This window comes from Aythya ferina (genome assembly GCF_964211825.1).
Source record: "Aythya ferina genome assembly, chromosome: 1".
Classification (NCBI taxonomy): Eukaryota; Metazoa; Chordata; class Aves; order Anseriformes; family Anatidae; genus Aythya; species Aythya ferina.
Window position 1 is genome coordinate 105,919,390 of NC_140296.1, and position 23,387 is coordinate 105,942,776.

At 35.6% G+C, this 23,387-nt stretch overlaps 1 protein-coding gene across 11 annotated transcripts in view; it reads right to left on the bottom strand.

The window, feature by feature from the left end:
• The window catches only part of ROBO1 (roundabout guidance receptor 1), a 737,333-nt gene that overhangs the window by 66,567 nt on the left and 647,379 nt on the right, over positions 1 to 23,387 (bottom strand). For all 11 annotated transcript variants that reach the window (XM_084506318.1, XM_084506315.1, XM_084506317.1 and 8 more), the window contains 3 exons: positions 19,793 to 19,931; positions 18,380 to 18,507; positions 562 to 686 (listed from right to left, as the gene is read on the bottom strand). In XM_084506318.1, coding sequence (XP_084362444.1) covers positions 562 to 686; positions 18,380 to 18,507; positions 19,793 to 19,931 — 392 coding nt within the window. The remainder of the gene's footprint in view (positions 1 to 561; positions 687 to 18,379; positions 18,508 to 19,792; positions 19,932 to 23,387) is intronic.

Sequence of the window (23,387 nt, forward strand, 5' to 3'; positions counted from 1 at the left end):
AAGGAAGCTAGGAGAAAAAGTGCCCTATTCATGTATGACCTGGGGCTGACTGACTGACTGGAAAAGTAGATCTTAGTCCCAAGCTAGTGTCCTATCCAGACAGCGATGAAGATCAATATAGCAAACCATTTAGTTCTTCAGAGAGACACACACACCTGGCAAACTAATATCTGCACCACAAAAGCAGAGCCAAACTTCCTGAAAATTTTTGGGGTATTTGGGAATTAAAGAAAACTTCAGCATCAGTCACTTTTTCATCTCTTAAACGTTTCTCTCTGATAGGAGAAAAAGATTTCCATTTCATGGAATGTTTCCACTTGTTTCATAAATTTATTTTTACATTCATGGAGAAAACTTGAGACTAAGCATATAGATATACTTTATAGTATGGCTGACATCTCCTTGAATGCATGTAACATAGAGAAGAAATATCCAGCATCTCCTAGCACTAGAGTTATTTTTCACATCCTAAATACAAGAATGAAGGTGTTTTTCTTTCAACGACATCTCAACATCTCCTCAAGAAAATGCTAAGAAGAATGGACAGAAAGACTGTTTTACCTGACTTCCCTCTCTCCGCCAAAAGATGGCTGGCTGAGGGTTTCCAGTTGCTTCACACTGGAAAGTCACCGTTCTTCCCAGTGCAGCTACCTGATCACGAGGCTTTACAACAAACTGTGGAGGCTCTGAAAGAGGAAAATACCATAAAAAGAAATAAAGTTACACTGCTGTCAGAAGACCAAAGCTAGCCTATTTGAAAGGCACGATATAAGTCCTGACTTTAAATGGTGTAAACCAGAGCAGTTAGGTGTCTTTAATAAGGAGGCAGCACAAAGACTCATCAGCTAACAAATCACAGCTTCATCAGCACTCAGATCACCTGTTCTGTTGCTGGACTTCTCAGGTAAAATCCTTACTGTGAATCCATTAATTTTACTAGTCACCAGTTGTACAAGAAAGTAAGTCCCACTAAACAGGACAAGTGGCAATGCAACAGACACCAATGTGACCAAACCTGTTAGATTTTTATTTATTTATTTATTTATAAGATTGATTTTTAAGCATGCATAAAGGTACCAAGTCACCATGGAGAAATCTTTGAGTGACAAGTGACACACTTTGTCAAAGGCTGTAATAAACCCTGTTGAGTAACTATGAATTCAGGTTTACTTGCACAGGAGTAATATATATTTTTTTTTTATTTATGAGAGAAAAAGCTTTTCATTGCTTATAAAAGAGACTTTTGATGTAGTTGGGGTCTCTCAATTTTTTCAGTTTAACTCAAAACCCCCAGAAATACCACTGAATGATTTAAAATCTTCAATCCAATTACTGAAGAGGAATGAATTTAAAGCAACAGCAGAGCTGAATGTCTTCCTCATTTACATAGACAAGGGCATGTTCAAACAAAATATATATGCAAATGAGGGCAAATTTGAAACATCTGCTCAGCCTAACATTATAAATACTGCCAGCATTGTCCAAACCTTTTGATTTATACAGACTTCAACAACCACTTCATCCAGTAGTAAATAGAATGTCAAAAATTATGTCAGTCACATTAAAAAGAAATCAGGAGAGTTGACAGCATTAGATACGTTGCTGGGGATAGCACAGAACAACAAATCTAGATTGTTTGAGTCTGTTCACTCTCACTCCTTGAAAAATGTGCATTAAATGAAAGGCCATTTACTTAGTGTTTATTCATTTCCAATTCCTTCTGATCATCTGTCCCAAACTAATTATTCTCTTCCTTGTGTTTGGGTTGAGAATAGAGAGGATGTTTTGAATCTGACTTCAATAACTTGTATCTTTTTTTTTTTTTTTTCCATTAAAACATTTCTGTATTTAAAAGCTTTTCTTTAAAAAGGGTCTTAATCATGTCATTTAAAGATAATGCTCAATGTGCCTAGTAGAAATCATGTAACTGTGACTTCATATAAAATGAATTAAGAAACAGTAAAAGTCCCTTTTAAAAATTTTACTTTCAGTTTTCATGTAGGCCAATACTTTCAGTTTTCTGCTCTTCTTTGCCTGTGCCTCAGCCCCCTACTGAGCTCATGGTAGAATATACTCTTCCTATCACCCTCCTGCTTTGGGGCAATTTTTAAAGTACAACATATCATTATTTAGTTTTGGATGCAAATGCCACCTTTCCCGGAATTTTCTTAGATAAGGAACTACATGAAGTTAGAGTGCAGTTCACCTACATCTATTAGCAGACTTAAAAACAGTTCTGAAACATTCATTCAACACCTTGGAAGAGGATGTGGGAAGATTTTGACATGATAACATGTTTAATTTAGAACGGAAAGTGGTGCTGTTGGGGGTTTACCACTGGGTTGTAAGGTATGATTGGGAAAATGGAGATGAGTGAAGCACCTTCATTATGCTGTTGGAATTCTAATAACAAGAATAAATTTAGCATACAGTTAAGGCTTGGCTGGTTCTGTACTAGTTTGTGACATAATACCACAGAGAATGGAACCAAGGGTTTCTCAGTTCTTTGCTACTGAATATGATTTGTTAGGTTTTAGATTTCATCGAACTTGAGAATGGATACAGTTATATCAGGATAAAACAGCTGTGACCACTGGAGAAATAGCTGAATGCTTGTGATTCTAATACCTGAACATGATTTTCAGGGACTATTGAATGCCAAAAAAAAGACAGGAAATGTAGTCTCCCAGGTAACCATGGTAGAATTTATAAACTACAGATAGGTATATGCTTCCATGTATTATTCTAAACATGCATTTTACATGTATATTAGTCAAAATACCTGTGTATATTATGCATATTTGTATTATTCTAAATCTACTCCTGTTATAGTAAATAATGAAAATCCCAATAGCTTCAGTGTCAGAAGAACTAAAATAGGGTTAAGAGAAGCTTTATTATTAAATTGTCTTCCATGTTTGTATTGCACTAGAAGCATTTTCACCACTTTTTCCTATAAACTTCAGTTTGCTTTCACACCTCAGATCATTCAGACAAGTGGTATGTGATGACTATACCATAAAGGAAGCAGAACCTTTAAAACAAAAATTATTTTATTTTATAGAGCACAATTTCAACTAATGCAGTCATTGAAGCTAGAAAACATCAGGATTTGAGTCAATACATCACGTAAAAACAAAGTTAGCAACCCATTACCTTTCTCTTTGTCATTAAGTTACCCATACTTCATGCAGAATTTATTCTGTGCGATGTGTCTTGTCAATAACAAGTAAAAGATGGGAGCTGACTGGTTGAAGGACATGGAAGGGGATGGATGGAAAGGGGAGATGTTCTCGTCACAGTAATACGATGATTAGAAGATGGCCAATAAAATTTCAACTTACCAGACACAACTAAAAACAAAAACAAAACAAAAAGAAAACATGGAATAAATAAAATTGAATAGACATGAAACAAAGTAAAGAGTAAAGCAAAATTAAATAAATAAATAAAAAAAAAGGATCCCTGGTAACGATCTTAGAAAGCACATATATATTCTGATATACGAAACACAGCTTCAAAATGTTGAACCACATATTTTATATTTTAAAGCAGAACTCTATCATGCTGGAAGTAGGCTATAGACTAAACCAGGTAACAGACTAAAATAATGGTTGGGCAAATTGGGTTCTATTCCAAGGCAATTGTCGTTGTGGAACCTTAGGTAAAAACTTTTTATTTTTTTCCCCATATTATTGTTTCTCTGCATGAAGAGTTTTCCATAGTAAAATGAACTTGACATCTACAGTAAATATCAATTTGCAACACTATTGAAATAGAACAGTGACGGTAACGCTCTTTCTAAAGCATAAAAACATTTACTAACAGAAAATACTTCTCTGAGGCTAATAGCTATTACAAAGGCAGTTTACTCAACCTTTAGTAATATGCGGAGGGATTTAGCCCCCACACCATTTTTTTTTCAGTATAGAATTGCTGTATCAAGGTCATAATGATTAGTATTAAATTGCAAATGCAAACTAATCCACAATTAAAATTATATTAAAAAAGATTTTTAATCCTTTTCTTCCCCCAAAAAATCTCAATTTCAGTGAAATACACAAAAGCAGAGATCTACTGCAAAACATTCCGTTTCTCAACAGAAATATTCCAGTGGTAAATTATCTAATAGCACATTGTCCTTCAAACATAGGTGAACATTATTGTAAGTTTGGAAATGACCTGATGAATCCTGGGAGGCGAATTTCACTTACAAAAGAAAGGCATGTTAGAAAGCATTCCAACAATACATCACTAATTGAAAGAACAGATTCAAAATAAAAATGTAAAAATTGTGCATTGCGTAATTATATATAGGTTCTGGGGAGAAAAAAAAAGGTGGTTGGTATAAACTAATTACAGTATAATTCCAAATATATATACTTTTCTTAATACATTTTACAAACACCAAGCCCTTTAAGCTTTAAGCTGAGAATAAAACAACTGTTGTTCAGCAGGGTTTGCTTTTATATTGAGTATGTAAGCACCTGCTATACACCATCCTCTGATAGAACACATGGAGGAAACTAATAATATCCAGTCTGCCAAAATTCATTAGGCATGAAAAATACTGGCTTACAGTTCACATAAACAGGGGACTCCAGGTGTATTAAGAAAATGAAGCAGAAGGAGAATCTGATATAATACTTGAATTTGGATCGTGCCAAGAAGCTGCAACTGAAAGTGTAAAAACCCGGTCATACAGAGAACTCTGTTTTTATGTTATTAGAGAAATTTTTAAGGAAGCAATTCCAAACAGAGAAAATCAAAGTGCACAGTTTTCAAAGTTTTGATTTTCAATTTTAGGGAAGTATTCTGAATGTATGTTAGCCTTCTTTAAATGTGTGAGAAAAATAGTGTGCATTATTCTGCTCAGATGGCAAATCTGTGACTTTTAAGAGGAGTAGCCAATGAATTACATAGAAGAATTCCTGAGAGAAATATGCTTGTCCCCAAGACTGAGCTCCTAGTGACTCTCGATTGTGTATGTTTATATTACACAATAGCCACTCCTTTAAAACGGAAAAGCTCTCTGCTAAACTTGCAATTACATTTTGACCTGTTTTAAAATTAGAAATGCTTCTCCATAAAACACAACTCATATTCTACATGAAGGAGTCTGATAAGAGACATAATGGATTGCAATTCTTGCACAGAGGATTGCACTTTAAATTAGCAATTTTCCACTACTTAATAAATGCCCAAAAGAGAAAAGATAAGCCTTCTTGGTAGCAATGCAAAGCTGCCTGAGCCTTCTACTGAAAGCTCACTTGAAATTTTCAAGATAGAAATCTGTCTTGGTTGCTCAATTGCATTTCCACAAATTAAATTAACTTGCAAGTGCTGAATTTCCACTTTTCTTTTAACCAGATGGTTTTGTTATTGTATGTCAAAAATAACCCTGTTGAGCAAATATATTTTTTTGCCCACCTGTAAAAACAGAGGGGATACTGATACATGAAAATAAATCCCTGTAGAAACAGGGCATCACGTTGGTTGCAAACTTGTGTTAAGGGCAAAGGGTGAAGTTTCATACAAAAATTTAAACAGTTCTGTCAGAGGGAAATCATGTGGTTTAAAAGAACAACAATAAAAGCAATAGCTACAACAAAGACCACTTTCTTACTTTTATCTACATACTATTAATATCTAAGGTTCCTAAAACTGAGAAATAAATAGTTTTTACTCTATTAGGGCACATTTTATTTGACAGCACTTACACTCAATTATTAAGTAAATTCATTTTCCATGTGTTTATCATGACTTTTCACATGGTAACTAGGGGGAATAACCTGTTTGTAAAGACAGGAAGGTAGCATGTGAAACCACAAATACCAAAGGAATAATATTTTTGCCTTTCAAATAATTTCCTTGACATATGAGGTTTATCACAGAAGACATGTGTCCAGTCACTGAACAAAAAAACAAAAGAAAAGTGGTTTCCAGACTAGTGACTTTATATTCTAATATCTTATTCTTGCCAGCAATCTTATCATCCTCACTGGGACTATTGGTATAATTAAATCCACTCTCAGGAGTAGGAATTTGCAGTTTTAGGACTCAAACTAGAGACAAGTATAGTTACCAGATGTTAGTGGAGCAACTATTTTATTTGATAGATATCGTATTGGAGGATCATAGGATAATTCAGGTTGGAAGCAGTATCAGGAGGTCTCCAGTACAAACTCCTGCTCAAACAGGGTCAGCTATGGGGTGAGGTCAGGCTGCATAGGGCTTGATCCACTCAGGTTTTGAAAATTTCTAAGGACTGAGAATGAACAAACAATCTGGGCAACCTTCTCCTCTCTTGACTGTCCACCCAGTGAAGAAATTTCTTCTTGTATCCAGTATCAATCTCCCTTGTTTCAACTTACATCACTTGCCTCTTTTCCTCCCAACACAGCCTGGCTCTGTCTTACTGACAACCTCCCTGTAGGTACTGGGAGCTGCTGTTACGTCCAACACTGAAGCCACATCTCGTCCAAGCTAAGCAAGAGCTGTTCTCTCAGCCTTTCCTCAAAGGATGTATGTACATATGAGACCACAACATACTGTACATAATGCCTGCATCTTTAAATAACACATTTATTAATTTTTCTCACAGAAGTGAATGCAAATGCTGATCTAGTGTTTCTCTACAATTTATCAGTGCTCCAGTATTAAGAAGCAAATATTAGAGTTGCCTCTGTTTCATAGTCTGACATTGGACAAGCTACAATATTCAAGTATCTCAGTCCCAAAAGCAGTAGTAGTAATTATCTATCTTAAAAAGAGTAAAGAGACAGAAATTGTCATTCATTTATACTAATAAAGTATTTTTGAGATCTAGGGATTCAAGGTGGTACTTAATTACTAAACAGCGTTTTGTTCTGCATATTAAAAACTCATAAAGTATGACTATTACTATTTATGAATACTTTCTGGATTCTTAGAATATATCTTATAGTTCAGTTGACGCAAGCTAAATACCTTCAATTTAAGCCCAGTGTATTTCATTTTTTATTATTAGAATAAAAAATTTTAAGTCTTCAAGGACTGCTTGACACCCTTATAGCATATAGAAATTAATATAAAGGTAGTGAGACTGTATAATTCTACACAAGACAAATCAAGCAATCCCAATATTCAGGCCAATAATTATAATATAAGATCAAGGTAATAGGCAGTCTTTAGTTTCTGTATAAATGTTTAAGTATATGATTAATCTGTGAAATGGCAGTCACAATGAAATTTAGATTGCTTTCAATTAATTTTGTGATACATTAACCGTAGTTCAAGAAAAAAAATAATTCAGAGGTTGAATATGCCTGTAGAAACAAACTGGTAGGAGATGGGATGTGACTATGAGCCTACACGCTGGAAGGGACAGCCTGGGGAGCTGGCATTAATGATGCAGTTGGCCAACTAGAGACTAGAGAGTATGAGAGGAGAAACTCCAGAGATAGCAACAGAGATAGTACAGAGATAGCTATATTATTTGTAATAAAACACTGCCATTTTGGCTGTAACTTTTTTGAATGGCTGAAACTTTTTTGAACTCTCAGATGTTTATAATCTCTACATGAAAAAAATGGCTAAGTACAGAAGATTTGGGTACTGGAGTTATATGCAGAGGAAGTGTTAGTTGGAACAGGTTTAACAAACTGGTCAAACTCCGAGTGGTCACTCCTTAAAATAATAATAATAATAATATATATTTTTAAGAAGGTCTAATGATCTTTTCCAATTCTTTTCCTAGTTTCAACCAGCACAAAAGCTGCCTACCTCTTCTGTTCATGAATATGTTTCACTGCTAAACTCTGAAATCTAATTAACAACTTTTTACTTTCCAAAAAAGGATTTAAATTCCGGAGGCATTAATATCTGAACAAGGACCACTGAATGCCTTCCTGTAACACACCTACCAGAAAGAGATGTTGCTGTTCTACAAAAGTTATTATTAAGGGAATTAGTTTAAGTCAACGTTTCATTTCCCTTCCAGTGATTTGTTCGCTATTTGTTCTTATCAAATCAATCTGAAGCACCCAATATCCTTCATAAGCAACATTTTTCTGCAGTCATCTGTGAGAAGTATTACTTTCTACACAGTCAAAAGTGAAGGCCAAAATCTCTTGTTCTGAAAAATAATAATAATAAATAAATAAATAAATAAATAAATAAATATAAAAATGCTGCCATTCAGCTGTCTCCTGACTACAACCTGTGAAAAACATGGGAAAACATTACCAGATACATTACAAAAGAAACAGGGTATATCCTTTTTCATCCTCACTGGCCTTTGCATTTTCAACTGTCATTTCTTGAGGTCTCTCTCTATATACAAATAGTTTACATTTTCCATATTTTGTGCTAAAATTCACATTCTTAAAAGACCAGACTGGGACACCTTTACTCACCATGAATGCTTACACAGTATATAGCTCCAGGGCATGAAGTGTGATATAGTGCAGTACAAACTTCTGAGGAAAGGTCTAACAGTCTGGCTCCAAGCATGCCACAACCACATATAGTTCAGGGAAAATGTTTACATGTGCTTTTTTGATGTTTCAAATCAAAAGTGAGGACTTGTAATTCCAAACCCTGGCAAGGGAGTGATCATGGTTAATTACATTTATGATGACTGGAAAAATTCTGTTTTGGGTTGTTGATGATATATCAGATAAACACTTCTTCAGTTTATAAGAGCAAGTGACTACTGTAACTTCAAATGAGCAAAGATGAGAAGATGGAAATCAAAATAGACTGGAGAGGAGAAGCAGATGGATTATATTCTATAACAGTGTTATAAGAAAGAGAATTAAATTAAAATAGAAAACTGTTGATCGTGCATTAGGATAAACGATTCTGATACTTGGGATCACCGCAAGTAGTAGTAGAAATCTAGAAACCCAAAACAATGTTTCAGTTTCATGCACTGAACACTTAATAATGGAAGAAATTTCAGTATTAATTAACTGCTGTGTTCCTCAACATATTTCACAACAATTTTTTATTTGTTTCTTTCTTTTTGTTTGTTTATAGTTGACACACATTCTCTCCTCTGTGAGGTGTCAGAACAACAAAGACTTGCCACGTGCTGGGCAGCAACTTGGAAACAGGCTGAGTACAATCTGTGCTTGTCATGAATGTGCCACCATCAGGGTGCTGGTGGACTGCCAGCTGCACTTCTCACCACACTTACCTGCTGCACTCTGAGCCAGTGGTCGTGAGGCAGCTGCAGTCTGGAAACTGGGCAGCCAGTTTACTCTGATCAGGCAAGCAGAATATATTCTCAGATTCAGCAGGGGACGTGGGCTTCTACCTGCTGGCTTGGTACCCAGAGTAAAAGGGCAGGTGACTCAGGAGATCTAATGTGCGTCAAGGGAAAGTGGTCTCACAAAGAAAAAGACAAGTACTGTTCCTTCCTGCTGACAGTACAAATGCAGCCTTGAAAATGTAATTACACTTCGAGTTAGCACACATACTGGGGAGAGACAGACATGAGGATGTCCATGTAGATTTCTGGTCATTTTGAGATTTAATTTGGGCTGAGAGGTGATTTTTTTTCTTTTCTTCTAAATTCTAATTGATAGGGTTGGGTAGTGAAAACTGGTGCTCTCTCAGCTGTGTCTCAGTTGTGAAATTATATCAATGTTTGCTTGAGAGCAAATCTTCCCTAAAAAACATTTAGAGTCGAGATGAAGAGGGCTACACAAGTAGCCCTCTTGTGTGTTGGGAAGAAACCTACTGCAAAAATCTCTGGGAACAGAACAGTCTGCACAATGTACTCACACAAGATTTTTTGATTTGCAAATGATTTTGCTGATACTAGCTACAAAATCAGAAAGCTTGCAATCTCACCTTTTTCAGGAGTTAATGAAGATTTTTATGATAAAATCAAAAATGTGGAAAGAGACTTTGCAGTGTAGTTTTAAAAGGCAGCACTTCTCAGGTTAATACATGTAATACTCTCAGTTTATAATGTTCATAAATCCTGTAGTCAATGCCTTGGGGTGACAGTGGAAATCTAAAATATGGGGGGTGGAAGACAGAGAGGGAGCGATTTAAGTCCTTCCAGAAGTTCCTCTCCTACCCTCCTCTGTTCCATCCTTGCTCTTGGTCCTCCTAAACCATCTTATAAACTAAATACAATTTAGTGAACACACTTAGGAGAGGCTTAATTTCATCTATTTAAAAACCAGAGCAATGCAGTGAACTGTGGAGTTCTGTTTCCCAGGCTTTTCTGGAGAATGCTTGTCTTGCCCTCTGTTTAAAAAGCACTGAGGTAATTTTAGGCGCTGCTGCAATCTAAGCAGTCATAGCCACAAATATTTATACTAAAGCCTTTTAAAAGAGTGAAAAAGGATAGATAATTTTTAAGTAAGCTGTGCAGAAGTACAAAAAGAATATGACAGCTGGATACTATTTGAAGAATTCTCAGGAGCACCCTACTGCATTTTTAACTTACAATAAAAGATAGTAGAGCTAAAAAGGAAATGGAATGTAATTTTTTCCCCAGCTGTTTATGATAGCAGTTTTCTTCTTCGAAAGAGGTATTTAAAATCCATAGCAACATTCTTCTAATAAGTAAAAGCTATTTGTGAGAAGTGGCCAAAGCCCCATGATTAATAGATACCAAACACACACTAAAAACGAAAGGACAATAAACCTCCACAGCGAAGTAACTTTTGATCATTATAAATTATTATTATTATTTTACATGCAATACTCACTAAGGAATACTGCCAACTGAAACAGATACTATTTCAAAAGGAATCTAGACTTCTCTTTCTTGTTATAAGGGAGATACTTCCTCACATACAGACAACCCAGGTCTACAAATAGCCCAGTAATACCTGATCTTACTTCATTGATAGTGTTATCTACAAGGTAACTAGGACACATTAATAGATGTTAATTACAGGTAGTAAAAGTTGCAACATTTAAGAACAAATCATCAGATCAAAATAGGCATCAGGTACCAGGGATTTTTAGTGTGAGGCAGATGGAAAGCTGCCTAAAGAAATAAACACAATCTTCAGAAACAAACAAACGAAAAATAAAAACAACACTCAGACTGTTTTTCATACAGTGAGGCAGTGGTTCACCTTTACAAAAAGACTAACACTATCAAAATTACTGGTAGTCTGAAATGAAGTGTTATGGCAGCTGTGATAATCTAGGGATATTAGCAAACAAGTTTTGAGGTTCTGTTTTTATTTAGGTTAGTAACACACTTTAAGGAAAAAAGTCTGACAAGATCTGAGCACACAGTAACTCAAGAGAAAGGTAAGGAATAGGTTTCAGAAAGACTGGATTGCAGCAGAACTCTTGGGTGACTTGAAATTTCCTCTTTCCTAAAACCCAGGTATCAATGTGCTACCTTAACTGTACCAAAGAAGAGAGCAGCTGTTTCATTTGAGGAAATACAAGTCGTAGGTGGACTATCCTATATGACACTGAAAGATGCAAAGAGAACAAAATCCCCCTCAGAGTTGTGTTTAGAGTGCATTGGATATTTATGAGAACACAGCAAAGCAACCTGATGTCCATCCATCCAGTTTGTTTCCTAACCCTCTCATCCTATTCCATAATCAAATGAAAAAAAAATTAACTTCAAACTTCAGGAATTAATGTGCAGTCATTGGGACAAGAACGACATGCAGTTCTCCCACTAAGAATAATAAGAGCATACTTCATGTTTAGCAGTTTAAGCTGTTTTTTTCTTGCACTGGAAGCTCATGATACTGAGCCTACTAGGTGACACAATTTGCTTGTAAAGACTGCAAGATACTTTATTACTCATATTTATTCTGGAGTGTTATTCAGCACCTAACAATAACCTATTTTAGTGTTCAAACAAAACATAATTCATAGACACAAACAGTGCCTAAAACAGCTTAGCGAAATAATGTTTGAACACTGCTGTTATAAGTCAGCATTTTTTGTCAAGAACTAATTCACAGAGATGACTGATTTTAATGATGCATGTAATGTAACATAAGTAAGGGAGTGTACTATAATCACTGTATAGTCCTTATGAAAATTACTTACAGGTTAGAAACAAGGCCAGAAAAAGGGTGTTACTTTTTTACAGATGTTTAGCGTAACTTAATAAGGCCTATATTTATTTCAGAATGAGCGTACAGCAGAAATACTGTTTAATGAGTAGCCCATGTAAGTTGTTATTCCTTGCACTCTATTTAATTTTACATATAAATCCCCAAACACAACATTTTGCAGTAAAATTCTTCTTTGTCTATTTTAATGGCAAAACTGTTGAAATGTTATCTTTACAACAGCAGTCACGCACACACGCCTGATACAGAAACAATTGATTTTTCCTTAGCCATGGGGTTTAGGAAATCGCAGGCACTAGAAAAGAATCTGTGCTACTTTTTAATTGAGTGCTGATTTATTCTACACACATCTACTTTCTTAAATTCTCTGCACTGAGTGATTAAAAGGTGTAATTTTTAAGAATTTTACAGTAAATTAATCTCTTCCTGCAGGAGAAAGCCTCTAGCTTCAACATATCTCTCCAGTAATGTTTCTCCAAATTATTTGGACTCCTTATGCTCTACTTGCTAAGAAACATCTGTCTCAACTTCTTGTTATAAAGTGCTAAATTACAGTAACAGTTCTCTAAAGTTTTTAAGCATTTTTTCCACGTAAGTAATTGTAGTCATTGTTATGAGATACTATGTAAAACAAACAAACAAACAAAAAAACCTCCAGTTAAAAACTTAAAAAACATAGAAGCAGTTGTTTATTGAAATATGTTACATGGATTTAAAGCAACTATAAACCTTTTTCTTTTTAATTTTTGAAATATTTACTGTTTCCTTCTTTCCCTGCATTTCAGAAATGCTTCAGGAATCTTAGTGTTCATCACTCGCATCAGTAGAACAAGCACCTTCAGGGCACTAACCTCTTCTTCAGATAGTTTCCTCATTTCCCTCTGATTAACTTCTAAGATTTATATTCTCTAACCAGAAATAGGTGGCAGTCAAACTCCTCTGATCATTGATAGAAATCTGAAGTACTGTCATAGTTTACAGAAGTCATCAATGGGGAAAGGGCTGTGCCTTTAAGCTACACAAACCACAAGAGATAGCTCCCCTCACTTATCCTGCCAAAAGTTTATTAATTAAAAAAAAAAAAAAAAAAAAAAAACTGAATTTCATCAATCACTATTATTCCTTTCTCCTTCATGGAAATGTAAGACTCAATATTGCTTAAAATCAATACTTTCAAAAGGGAGAAATACTGACCACATAGACAAGTTTAAATTTAAAGATTTAAATCCAAATCCCTGTTTTAAAATTAAAGCATTTAATGATCCAGTGAGGCCTTCACTGCAAAACACATAGTAGCCAATATATACCCCAATGGCATTTTTTTTTAAATCCCATAAAAATTCATATCTTGTCTTTGTTATTTTAATGTTTGTATCTCAGATACCTATAAAGCAATTACATTTACAGCCAACTTATAATGTGTACCAGCAACCTGACACAGTGGAAACATTTACATGGTATCTGACAGATAAAAGAGCAAATCCCATTCTCTTCTATTCAGGGTGGTTTTCCTAGCCCTACCCAGAAGCCTAATCAAATAGATGTCTTATATGGCCTGCCTTGAAGCTACTTTGCACAAAGAGGGAGGTAAAAGGCAGAGGAAATTCCAGACCTAATGCATGTGCCACCTTTTCTGATTAGAATTCCTTGTCAGTTGACCAGTCCAGCAAAATCCCAGCCAGAAGTCATTTATAGAAAGTTCTTATCACTGTAGGGTGGATACCCCATAGGCAATTTCTGTTATTCCTAACAGTAATGACATCATAAACCAGAACAGCCTTGATATCAAAGAGTACCACTGCAAAATATGAATTTGCCAGAGCTATTTCCACAGGAATTCTTCCTTCTTCCTGCCAAACCAGTAACATTGAATATGCTTAGTGCCTTTGAATGCCAACATTTACAATGCAGTGTTCAGTTACTGCTGCAGCATGCTTGGGTGTGTATTAGACGGGGCACTACAACTAATACTACAAGCTCCTACACAGTCACTTTTTGATGAAAAGGACCTAAAAAGAACACAAAGTTTGACGATTGCCGTTCACTACCAACCTGCTGGTGACCAACCCATAGTCAACATCAGGGGTATTTTGTGGAGACCTGCTCACCTGATGTACTTAACCTCTTCAACTCCTGCTGAGCAACAACGACACTGTCATACATGTATTTGCTATAACAGTTCTTGGCCTACAGCCTAGGAAGACTTCCCCTGGAATCATAATTTGCAGTTGTTTTAGAGAGTAAATCTCATTTCAACATAAAGCATAGAAATCTTATTAAAATGGATGTTAAAAAAAAAAAAAAAAAAAAAAAGCCTAATTAAGTACTGCAAATGGGAGCAAAGCAAATGGAACTAGGGGAAAATAAGTGAAACCTTTTGTTGCTAGATTTACTTGAAAGCATTTTTATGATTAAATGTGAAATTTGCTGGTTTCTGAAGAAAGCCTACTGCTATTTCGATTAATGGTAAAACTAATTCTGTTTTAGAACTGAGGTTCTGAGGCACATATTCATGGCAATTTTATATTTCTCAGGAATATGGGATTCAGTTAAATTGTATATAATATTACCATTTCTACAGTCCTGCTTAAAGGCATAAAACTAAGAAAAACACATAATAGACATCTCCATGAAAACATTAAAAGCATCTTGCATATATATTAAAATTATGCACGATAAATATATCCAATTTACTTAGTGCTGGAAACTAAGAGATAAATCCAGTGGGTCCAGAGATACATTTTTGGCCATCACTTCCGTTTGCTGGAGCACATCAGGTACTTATTAGAGTCTGGTAAAATAAAATGTATTGTACTCCAGGCTGCTTCCTGGCAGCTTGTATTGATTGAGGTATTTATTCAATAATTAATCATCTCCTGAATTAAACTCTACTGTGTGTATTCAGTATGTCTACGGATGCCTTACATATGTGCTACACATTGATACAAAATGAAAACAACAGACTGAGGCTCTCTAATTTTAGGAGAATGCAAAAACAAAACAAAACAAAACAAAACAAAAACACAAAAACAGTAGAATTAAGTTTTCTTAAGTATTTAGTTTTCAAGGAAGAAAATAAGATAACCTGACAAACAACTTGAAAGATGGAAATACTTTTAAACTACAATACTAAAAGACTAAATGAGGGGTTCGAGCTTCTATGTCAATATAGAACTCCAAATTTGGTTTAGTAATTTTAGTGAAACTGAATAAAAATACAACATCTGTACCTTATATATTGAGAGGAAACAGTTACAATCCCCAAAGTTTGGAGTCTGTATGCAGGGAAATACTGATCCCAGTAATCAGAACCCATGATGCTGTTGGCTTGAGTAAGTACATGTAAAACACTGAAATGGAATTGGTATCTCCTCCCCTCTTCCGTATTTTCTGCCATCAGTATCCCATTATATGTAGTTGAATAATCTGAGCTGATAGTTACTAGTCCACAGATACAGAGACAGCTCGTTCCCAGAAGCATTACTAGCTTAGAGGATGCCATGCAGAGTTTTATGGAGCACTGCAGGGCATGTCTTACCTACTGCTAGATGTCTGCTAGACCAAAGCAGTGTCAGTGCTGAGCTGAAGGCTAGCAGTACAGCTAGATCCCAGCTAGCTCTCTGTTGAGACACCAGGTTAGCTATTCACCACCTCTCATCGTCACATCCCTGCCACCTAAGTATCTCCATTAGCCACCGTGCTACAATCTCCACTTCTTAATACCCTAGATAACCCTGCAGGCTACAGAACTTACACAATTCAATCAAGCCTGGAAAATGATGAGTGCAGGAAGAGGATCTATCATCATAGCAGTTCCACAAAGCCAAAAGACTGAGAAGCATCCTGAAGAGCATCACTTACAGCACTTTCTGCTCTATGTCACATTTCATGCAGGGTAGCACTTTAACAGCATAGACACTTGTCAGACTATGACCACCCCTACCTAAACAGACATGTCCTCTGGAGTTGTTACCGTTAACAACTCCCATATTGTTTCTTTGGAGGGCTGTCTGGCATGAAAACACCACTGCCTATCCCAGAGATACCGAGGGAACAAACAAACCAACCTTTATTTGTCTTTTGTTGAATTTAAAAAGGACAGATACACAGCTGCAGATTCAAATTCTGAGGCCATGGTTTGTAACATTGCCCAAATATGCATAAGAAATAACTCTATCCAGCATACCCCCCCCCAACTTATGTATTATTCCTTCATCAACAGAACATATGAAAACTACCAAAAGCACAGAAGAGACTTGTCATTTCCATTCCTTAAATCAGCCTGAAAAAATACTAACTCATATAAATGAAAAAATATTTTCCTTGATGAGCTGTGGGAATATGCTCATATGCCCATGAATGCTGTCAGATCATTATCATCTTAACACTGAAACAAGATCACATCTACCTCTCTAGATGTAGTGTAGCCAATAAGCTGACCCTTCAGAAGATGTGGTTTAAATAAGAGGGCAGAGGAGGGAAAGCAGGGACCAAACAAGAAGAGCAGTAGGAGAGAAGAAACAGGAGAAAAAGAAGGAAAAATGTGAAAAAATACCTGCTCTCTAGAAATGCATGCTCTCTAGAGGAGTCTTTTTTTTTTCTTTTTCTTTCTTTTCTTCCATAAACCTAGGTCTCCTATATACTTTAATAAATGGATTTTGATCATAATTTACTGCATTATAAACTACAAATTGGCCCCACACATCACAATTTCTCGCATCAATCCATTCTACAGACACATTAGCATAGAAAAATAGCTCAGGAGATAATCCATTCATGCTGGGAAACCAATTATTGTATAACAGTATCTGCAGAGCAAAGCTTTTACAGTGTAAACATCCACTGTGTAATATAAATGCTTACAAAGAAATACTGTTTTATTATCAAAATTCAAAAGATCTCACTCTAGATCTCTATCAACTATAAACTTAGGTAATTTTAGATCTGAGTAGTACCATCAACCAATATGACATTACCAGAATGTGTCTGCAGATTATTTGAATAAGACTGAGGAGGACTAGGGACATAGCTTATTTCCAGAAAGGTATCTACTCAACCAGTCATAGAGGAAATGTTCTTAATACTGATTATTAATTGATATTCTAAATTAATTGATATTCTAAAAGATTAACAGTTGTCAGTTGACATAAGACATGATCTTCAGAACAAATAGCCGTTAAAAAAGAATATATCAAAAATCAAGCTTTTTCTTTGGAATAAACTGTGCTTACTGCTCACCTGTTCATCTTTTATTCTAAAACACTGAGCATAAGAGATGATTATTTTGCAAACATAAGATATCAGTTTTGATGTATAAACATCATGATGACTTAACAAAAGAGAACATCTCAAAATTTTTTATGAGACCTCCAACAAAAATAATCCTTCCTGTATTTTCCTAATGGCTACAGATGTTAAGGATACCAAATGTTTCTAGTGGAAAAAGGAGATCAGGTTAAGGACAAGACCTTTCCTGCTACAGTAAATGTGTCAAAATAGAGTGCAGTTACCAAATAAAATACTTTTAAGCCTATACTTCCCTAGAACTTCATAATGACTAATTCCCACTAAACAGAAAAAAGGACAGGAGGACCATCAGCGTGTTGAAAAAAAAAAAAAAAAGCATCAGTATGACATCATTGCCTGTCTGCTAGCCAGGAAAGGAAGAAAGGGATTATCTGAATGGTGAACATCTGGATTGTGTATATAAAGGCAATGAAGACTCTTTATACATATTAATACACTGAGTTCCACTGAATTTTATCTTACAGAGAAACAGTAGTGCTATGACATGCTTTTATAATGAAAAAACAACTGAAATTCCAGTGGTCTGGGTTAATGCATTATAAGATATACACACAGATTTATCATTCAATGCTTATTTACTGCATTTAATTGAAAAAAAATCAGCAGATAATTGAAACTAAATTTAAAGTAATGTAGTTTGCTAAAACTGGTTTTATTCGTTCTGTTAGTGTTTCAGATAAAAAGCTTGTAAATAACACAATTCTGAACACACTGAAATTCAAAATGTATTCAATTTCCCACCCTGGTAAGGTAAAGACTCTTAAGAAAAATGTTACATACGAAATGCTTCTGTTCCATTAAGCTGAATACAGCTTAAACTAAAATGTTATTTTTGCTTTTTTTTTTTTTTTTTTTTTTACACAGCACGGCATAGATATATGGTGTAAGTAGCAACTCTATGAGTTGTTTATAGACACAACTAGTCTGTGTATAACAACTCCCTAAATTTGCCACAGAGAAAATCCATTTCTCTTAATTCTGGGTTAGAATAATATATAAAGAAACATTCTTACCTTGCACTGTTAGAGTAGCTGATGCTTCAGCTTTTCCAACCATATTTTCTGCAACGCAAGTATATGAGCCCATGTCTCCTGCCATAACTTTCCGTATTTTCAAGGTATGATCATCACGGATTTCGTATCTTTAAATATACATAGTAATATATAATGAACAAGAAAAAAGGTAGAACTTTGTATAACTTCTGTAAAGGGTAGGAAGGAATACCGTGTTTTTCCTCTGAAATATTTTTATTTATACATTTCCCTTATAAATAAAAATATTTTAAAATTATTGTAAATCAATAATGTAAAAACAAAGATTTTGAAGCAAAATATATATTTATAAATTTGAAAACCTGATTCTAATTTTATTTGCAACATGAGTCAGTTTCGCTGGCACCAGTAGAATTTCACTAGTGTAATACAATTATAAGGTTCTACCACAGAACTTTTTAATTATTAGAACTGTCTTAACAGGTAAATTTAATAATAGTAATCATTCTCTCCATACTTTTTCCATCTGAATGAAAGATTTTATTTTATTTTTTAATATAGTTGAAAAGAAAATATTGTCCTCAGAAAGATCAGAATTGGTTAAACTTCAGTATAAATCGCAACTCATTCAATAATTTTTCTAAAGAATGATGTGTGGCCTTTCACCATTTCCTGTCCTTTCATCACCTTTTTTTTCCTCTTCTTTGTATAATGCTGTCAATGTGTTTCTCTTCATGGAACCATATTTTCCTCTTAAAAACACAATACTTTTTATTAAAGGTATAGACTAGATTAACAGAAAAATGAATTTGGATGACAGGAGCCAACTGTTACTGTGTCTTCTTTCAAATCCCTCCTGCTTAGGAGGGATTTGAAAACCTCTCTCAATAGGTTTTCAACTGATGTATGTATGGGTATTTCAAGTAAATAAATGTATTATCTATCACGGAATTGTATTTTCCTTTAATAAGGTGTTTTACTTATTGGCCTGAATTAGAGCAAGGACAGAAAAAAAATAAATTAGAGATTTAATAAGAAAACCATATATAACCAAGACAGCTTGGTACATTAACAGACTACATTTTACATCAATTGCAATTCCAGTATACACTTCTTGATGTTGTAAGCGAATTTATTAACTGTTATACATTCCCTCAAAGTTTTAATAATTACAGAAGGTTTTTCAGGTGAAATCTTAATCTATTTCAGATATTACTGACTGAACTGAGGTGTATTTTTTTTTCATGTTGTCACAATGAAAGGCTTAGAACAAGCAATTCTTAAGTTTTAATATAACTGATAACTTCAAATTGAGCTCAATGACTTATGAAGCCTTTTCTATTCAAGAACAAGAAATGTTAGCAGTCAAATGTTGAATGGCAACATCATATACCAAACTAAATGTCATCAGAAAGTTAACTCCATATACTGTACCTTGCTTTTGGTAATTCCCCATCATCTTTCCTCCATCTTACTGTAGGGACGGGGTCACCTCTTGCCTCACATTTAAACTCAGCACTATCATCCACAGTTACAGCCAAATTACTTGGTCTCTTCACAAAAGATGGTCTTTCTAAAGGAAAAAATAATAATAATAAAAAAAGGATTAAAGGATTAGTTCAGCAGTTTTGTGCCCGAATTGTGATTTTTCCTCAGTTCCAGCTGTTAGAGAACAGGAAGAGTGGGATGAATCCAATGGAGCTGATTTTGCCACTGCTCCTCTAGCTCTTTGCCCCAGGAGAAAAGCTCAGACAATAAGCAGAAGACCTGTAGCTGTATAAATACCTAGCATTATTCATCTCAGTACAGTAGTCTCAATGGTAGTTCAGGATCCAAGCTTAATTCTTATATATCATCACATCACAGAAACATAGAATGGTTTGGATTGGAAGGGACCTTAAAGACCATCTAGTTCACATCCCCCTGCCACAGACAGGGACACCTCGCACCACACCAGGTTGCTCAAAGCCCCATCCAATCTGGCCTTGAACACCTCCAGGGATGGGGCATCCACAGCTTCTCTGGGCAACCTGTGTCAGTGCCTCACCACCCTTTGAGTGAAGAATTTCTTCCTAACCTCTAATCTAAACCTCTTCTCTTTTAGTTTAAAACCATTCCCCCTTGTCCTGTCATTGTGTGCCTGAGCAAAAAGCTGCTTTCCATCTTTTTTAATAAGCCCCCTTTAGCTACTGAAAAGGTGCATTAAGGTTACCCAGGAGCCTTTTCTTCTTCAGGCTTAGGTACATCACATATACCTAAAGAAAATCACATCTTATTGAATACGCAAGTTGAATATGCATTGACCCTTAAAAAGAAGCAGACCTGCTGCAAGGCCTCAGACAAATGACTACTCCTCTGCTGCACCGCTTCAAAAAGACAGAAGGCACAAACTAAATACTATCTTACTAGAGGCTGTGACTCAATGGTGCATATAAATTCCAAGTAATGCCCAGCACACTAGCTCTATGAGGTTGCTTGCACGTCAGCAGCAGCTAGCACATGATGGTCATTTCCAGTGCTACATTATAAAATTTTCTTTAATGAAAATAAAACACACAAAATAAAGTAAGCCAAAAATACCTACAGGGTCTTCTCTCTAATTATTGCTAATAAACACTGCTGTTATCCCTGACTCACATGGTAGGACATGGATGACCCCCGTCCTGTCTCACCAGAGTCAGAAACACACATTTTGCACAATTCTCTCAGGTTTTCTGAAAAGAGACCTCAGCACAGGCTGTGCTATTGTGGCAACCCAACTAGAAGCTAGAAATTTCAAGAAAGGAATCCATACATTTTTCTACCTGCAACAGGGTCCAAAGTTTATGGTGCTCTACTGTCCATAGAGTTTTATACCAGAGTGGTGCAGTGAGGTTTTCACATGCACAAAGAAGAGAAGTATTTTAAGAATTACTGGGATACTCCAAGAAGAATTACTCATCCTGACAGGCAGCATCTAATGACAAAAAAGATGTCCAAAAAAGAACATGAGAGCACTTTGCAGGTTCCTTTGCCTAAGGCAGATGACCTTTTTGCCTATAAAGCTGTGAAAGCTCTGAGAGAAATGAGAAGACAGTTGCATGTTTTGACTTGTATGTATTAAAGATATACATATCATCTCCCTGGAACTGGATGAGTCTGAAGCCACTGGCACCATGAGGAACTGTGAATACTCCAAAATATGCCACAGATTTCTCATAGGAGTACAAACGAACCTGACAGAAGGATAAAGAGACAGCTTTATATTCTTAGCATCTGACATTTGTGTTACGTTTGACTAATACCACACTTCACAAATATCACTTCCACTATGCAGATAAGTGTTTACAAATTCGGTATTATAAAACCATTGAATGGTTCAAAAAGGAATGAAGTAGAAGTGACAACTAAGCAAAACGCTATAGAAAAATTTCCTTTAGTCTGGAGGATGTCCAGACAAACGGGACACCAGTCTCGTAGAAAATTTACCTTTGCTTTGCTTTACAACCAGGCTGATAATGCTGTCAGTTAAAGCCTGGTTTTGTATTCAAGAAGTGAGAAATAAAACAAGGACCTAAATATATGAATCTAAATCATGACTTAGAAATTAAATTTCTAATTAGTTGTTTTTTCAATTAATTAAATCAAAAATACATTAGTAGCCTCTCCTCCCCCCCTCTCCCCCCCCCCCCCCCCATTTTCTTATAGGTGCAGTAAAACCACAATCCTGAATAAAAGAAAAATGTTCCAGCTTAAGCATCACAGTAAGAATCCTTTGAGGAAGAATATTCAGTTTAATCCTGCAAAATATAAAGGACTGATCTGGTAAGGACATGATTGCTGTGCAACAGTGAAAAAAAAACCACAACACAAGAGGCCTACTTTTCTGACAACTCTGTATACTTCTTATCAGTCTACAACTTTCAGTAATGAAAATAAGATGAAGTGACTTTATCTACACCAAGACAGCATTGTAAAAGGTCAGCAAAGTAAATCCCCAAATACCTATATTCATTTGGACACAAATCACACCATTGTGAATGTTCAGATATACAGCAATAATATCAAAAGCACTTAAATTACAATAACATCCAGGAACACTTGCAGTGAATGTTTTTGTCACTGTTTCCATTACCGGATTTTATCTTTTTAGGACTCCTTAAATCTGATGTAAAGATATGACTGTACAATGAGTCTTAATGTTGTGTTTTACATGTACATAATTCTGATTGTACTGTAAAACCAAGAAGGTAGGAACTATCAGCACGCTTGGCCAAACAATGAGTTTTTTTTTTTTAATTTTTTTACAAATGAGTTGATTTTTTTTTTCCATACTTCTGTAGACTCTTGTGTGCCTGATCCATTTGTATTCTATGTACTTATAATAAAATATTTACCTGAAGGCAGTTTTCTCCACTTCAGAGTGCCATCTACCCCACCTCTGAAGAACTGGGATACAAGCACAACTGCAATATTCAGTTTCAGCTCATTTTGTATATCTCACTTATGAAACATGGAAGATCTCTACAACACTGTTTTATTTTTCTGCATTTTAATCTTTATTTCCTTTTTAATATATCCAATGTTTTATATACATTTTTGAGGGATGCCATTGAAGAAAACAGAACAAAATAGAACAGCTCAGTTGGAAGGGACCTACAAAGATCATCAAGTCCAACTGCGTCACCACTTCAGGGCTAACCAAAAGTTGAAGTATATGAATGAGGGCATTACCCAAATGCCTCTTGAACACTTACAGGCATGGGGCATGAACCACCTCACCAGGAAGCCTGTTTCAGCATTTGACCACCCTCATGGTGAAGAAACTTTTCCCAATGTCCAGTCTGAACCTCTCCTGGCTTTGTGCCATTCCCTTGTGTCCTTTCATCAGTGATCAGGGAACAGAGACTGACACCTCCTTCTCTGCTTCTCCTCAGGAAGCTGCAAAGAGCAGTGAGGTCGTCTCTCAGCCTCCTCTTCTCCAGACCAGACAATCCAGGTGTCAGCCTTTCCACACAGCACACGCCTTCCAGCCTTTTACCAGCTTTGC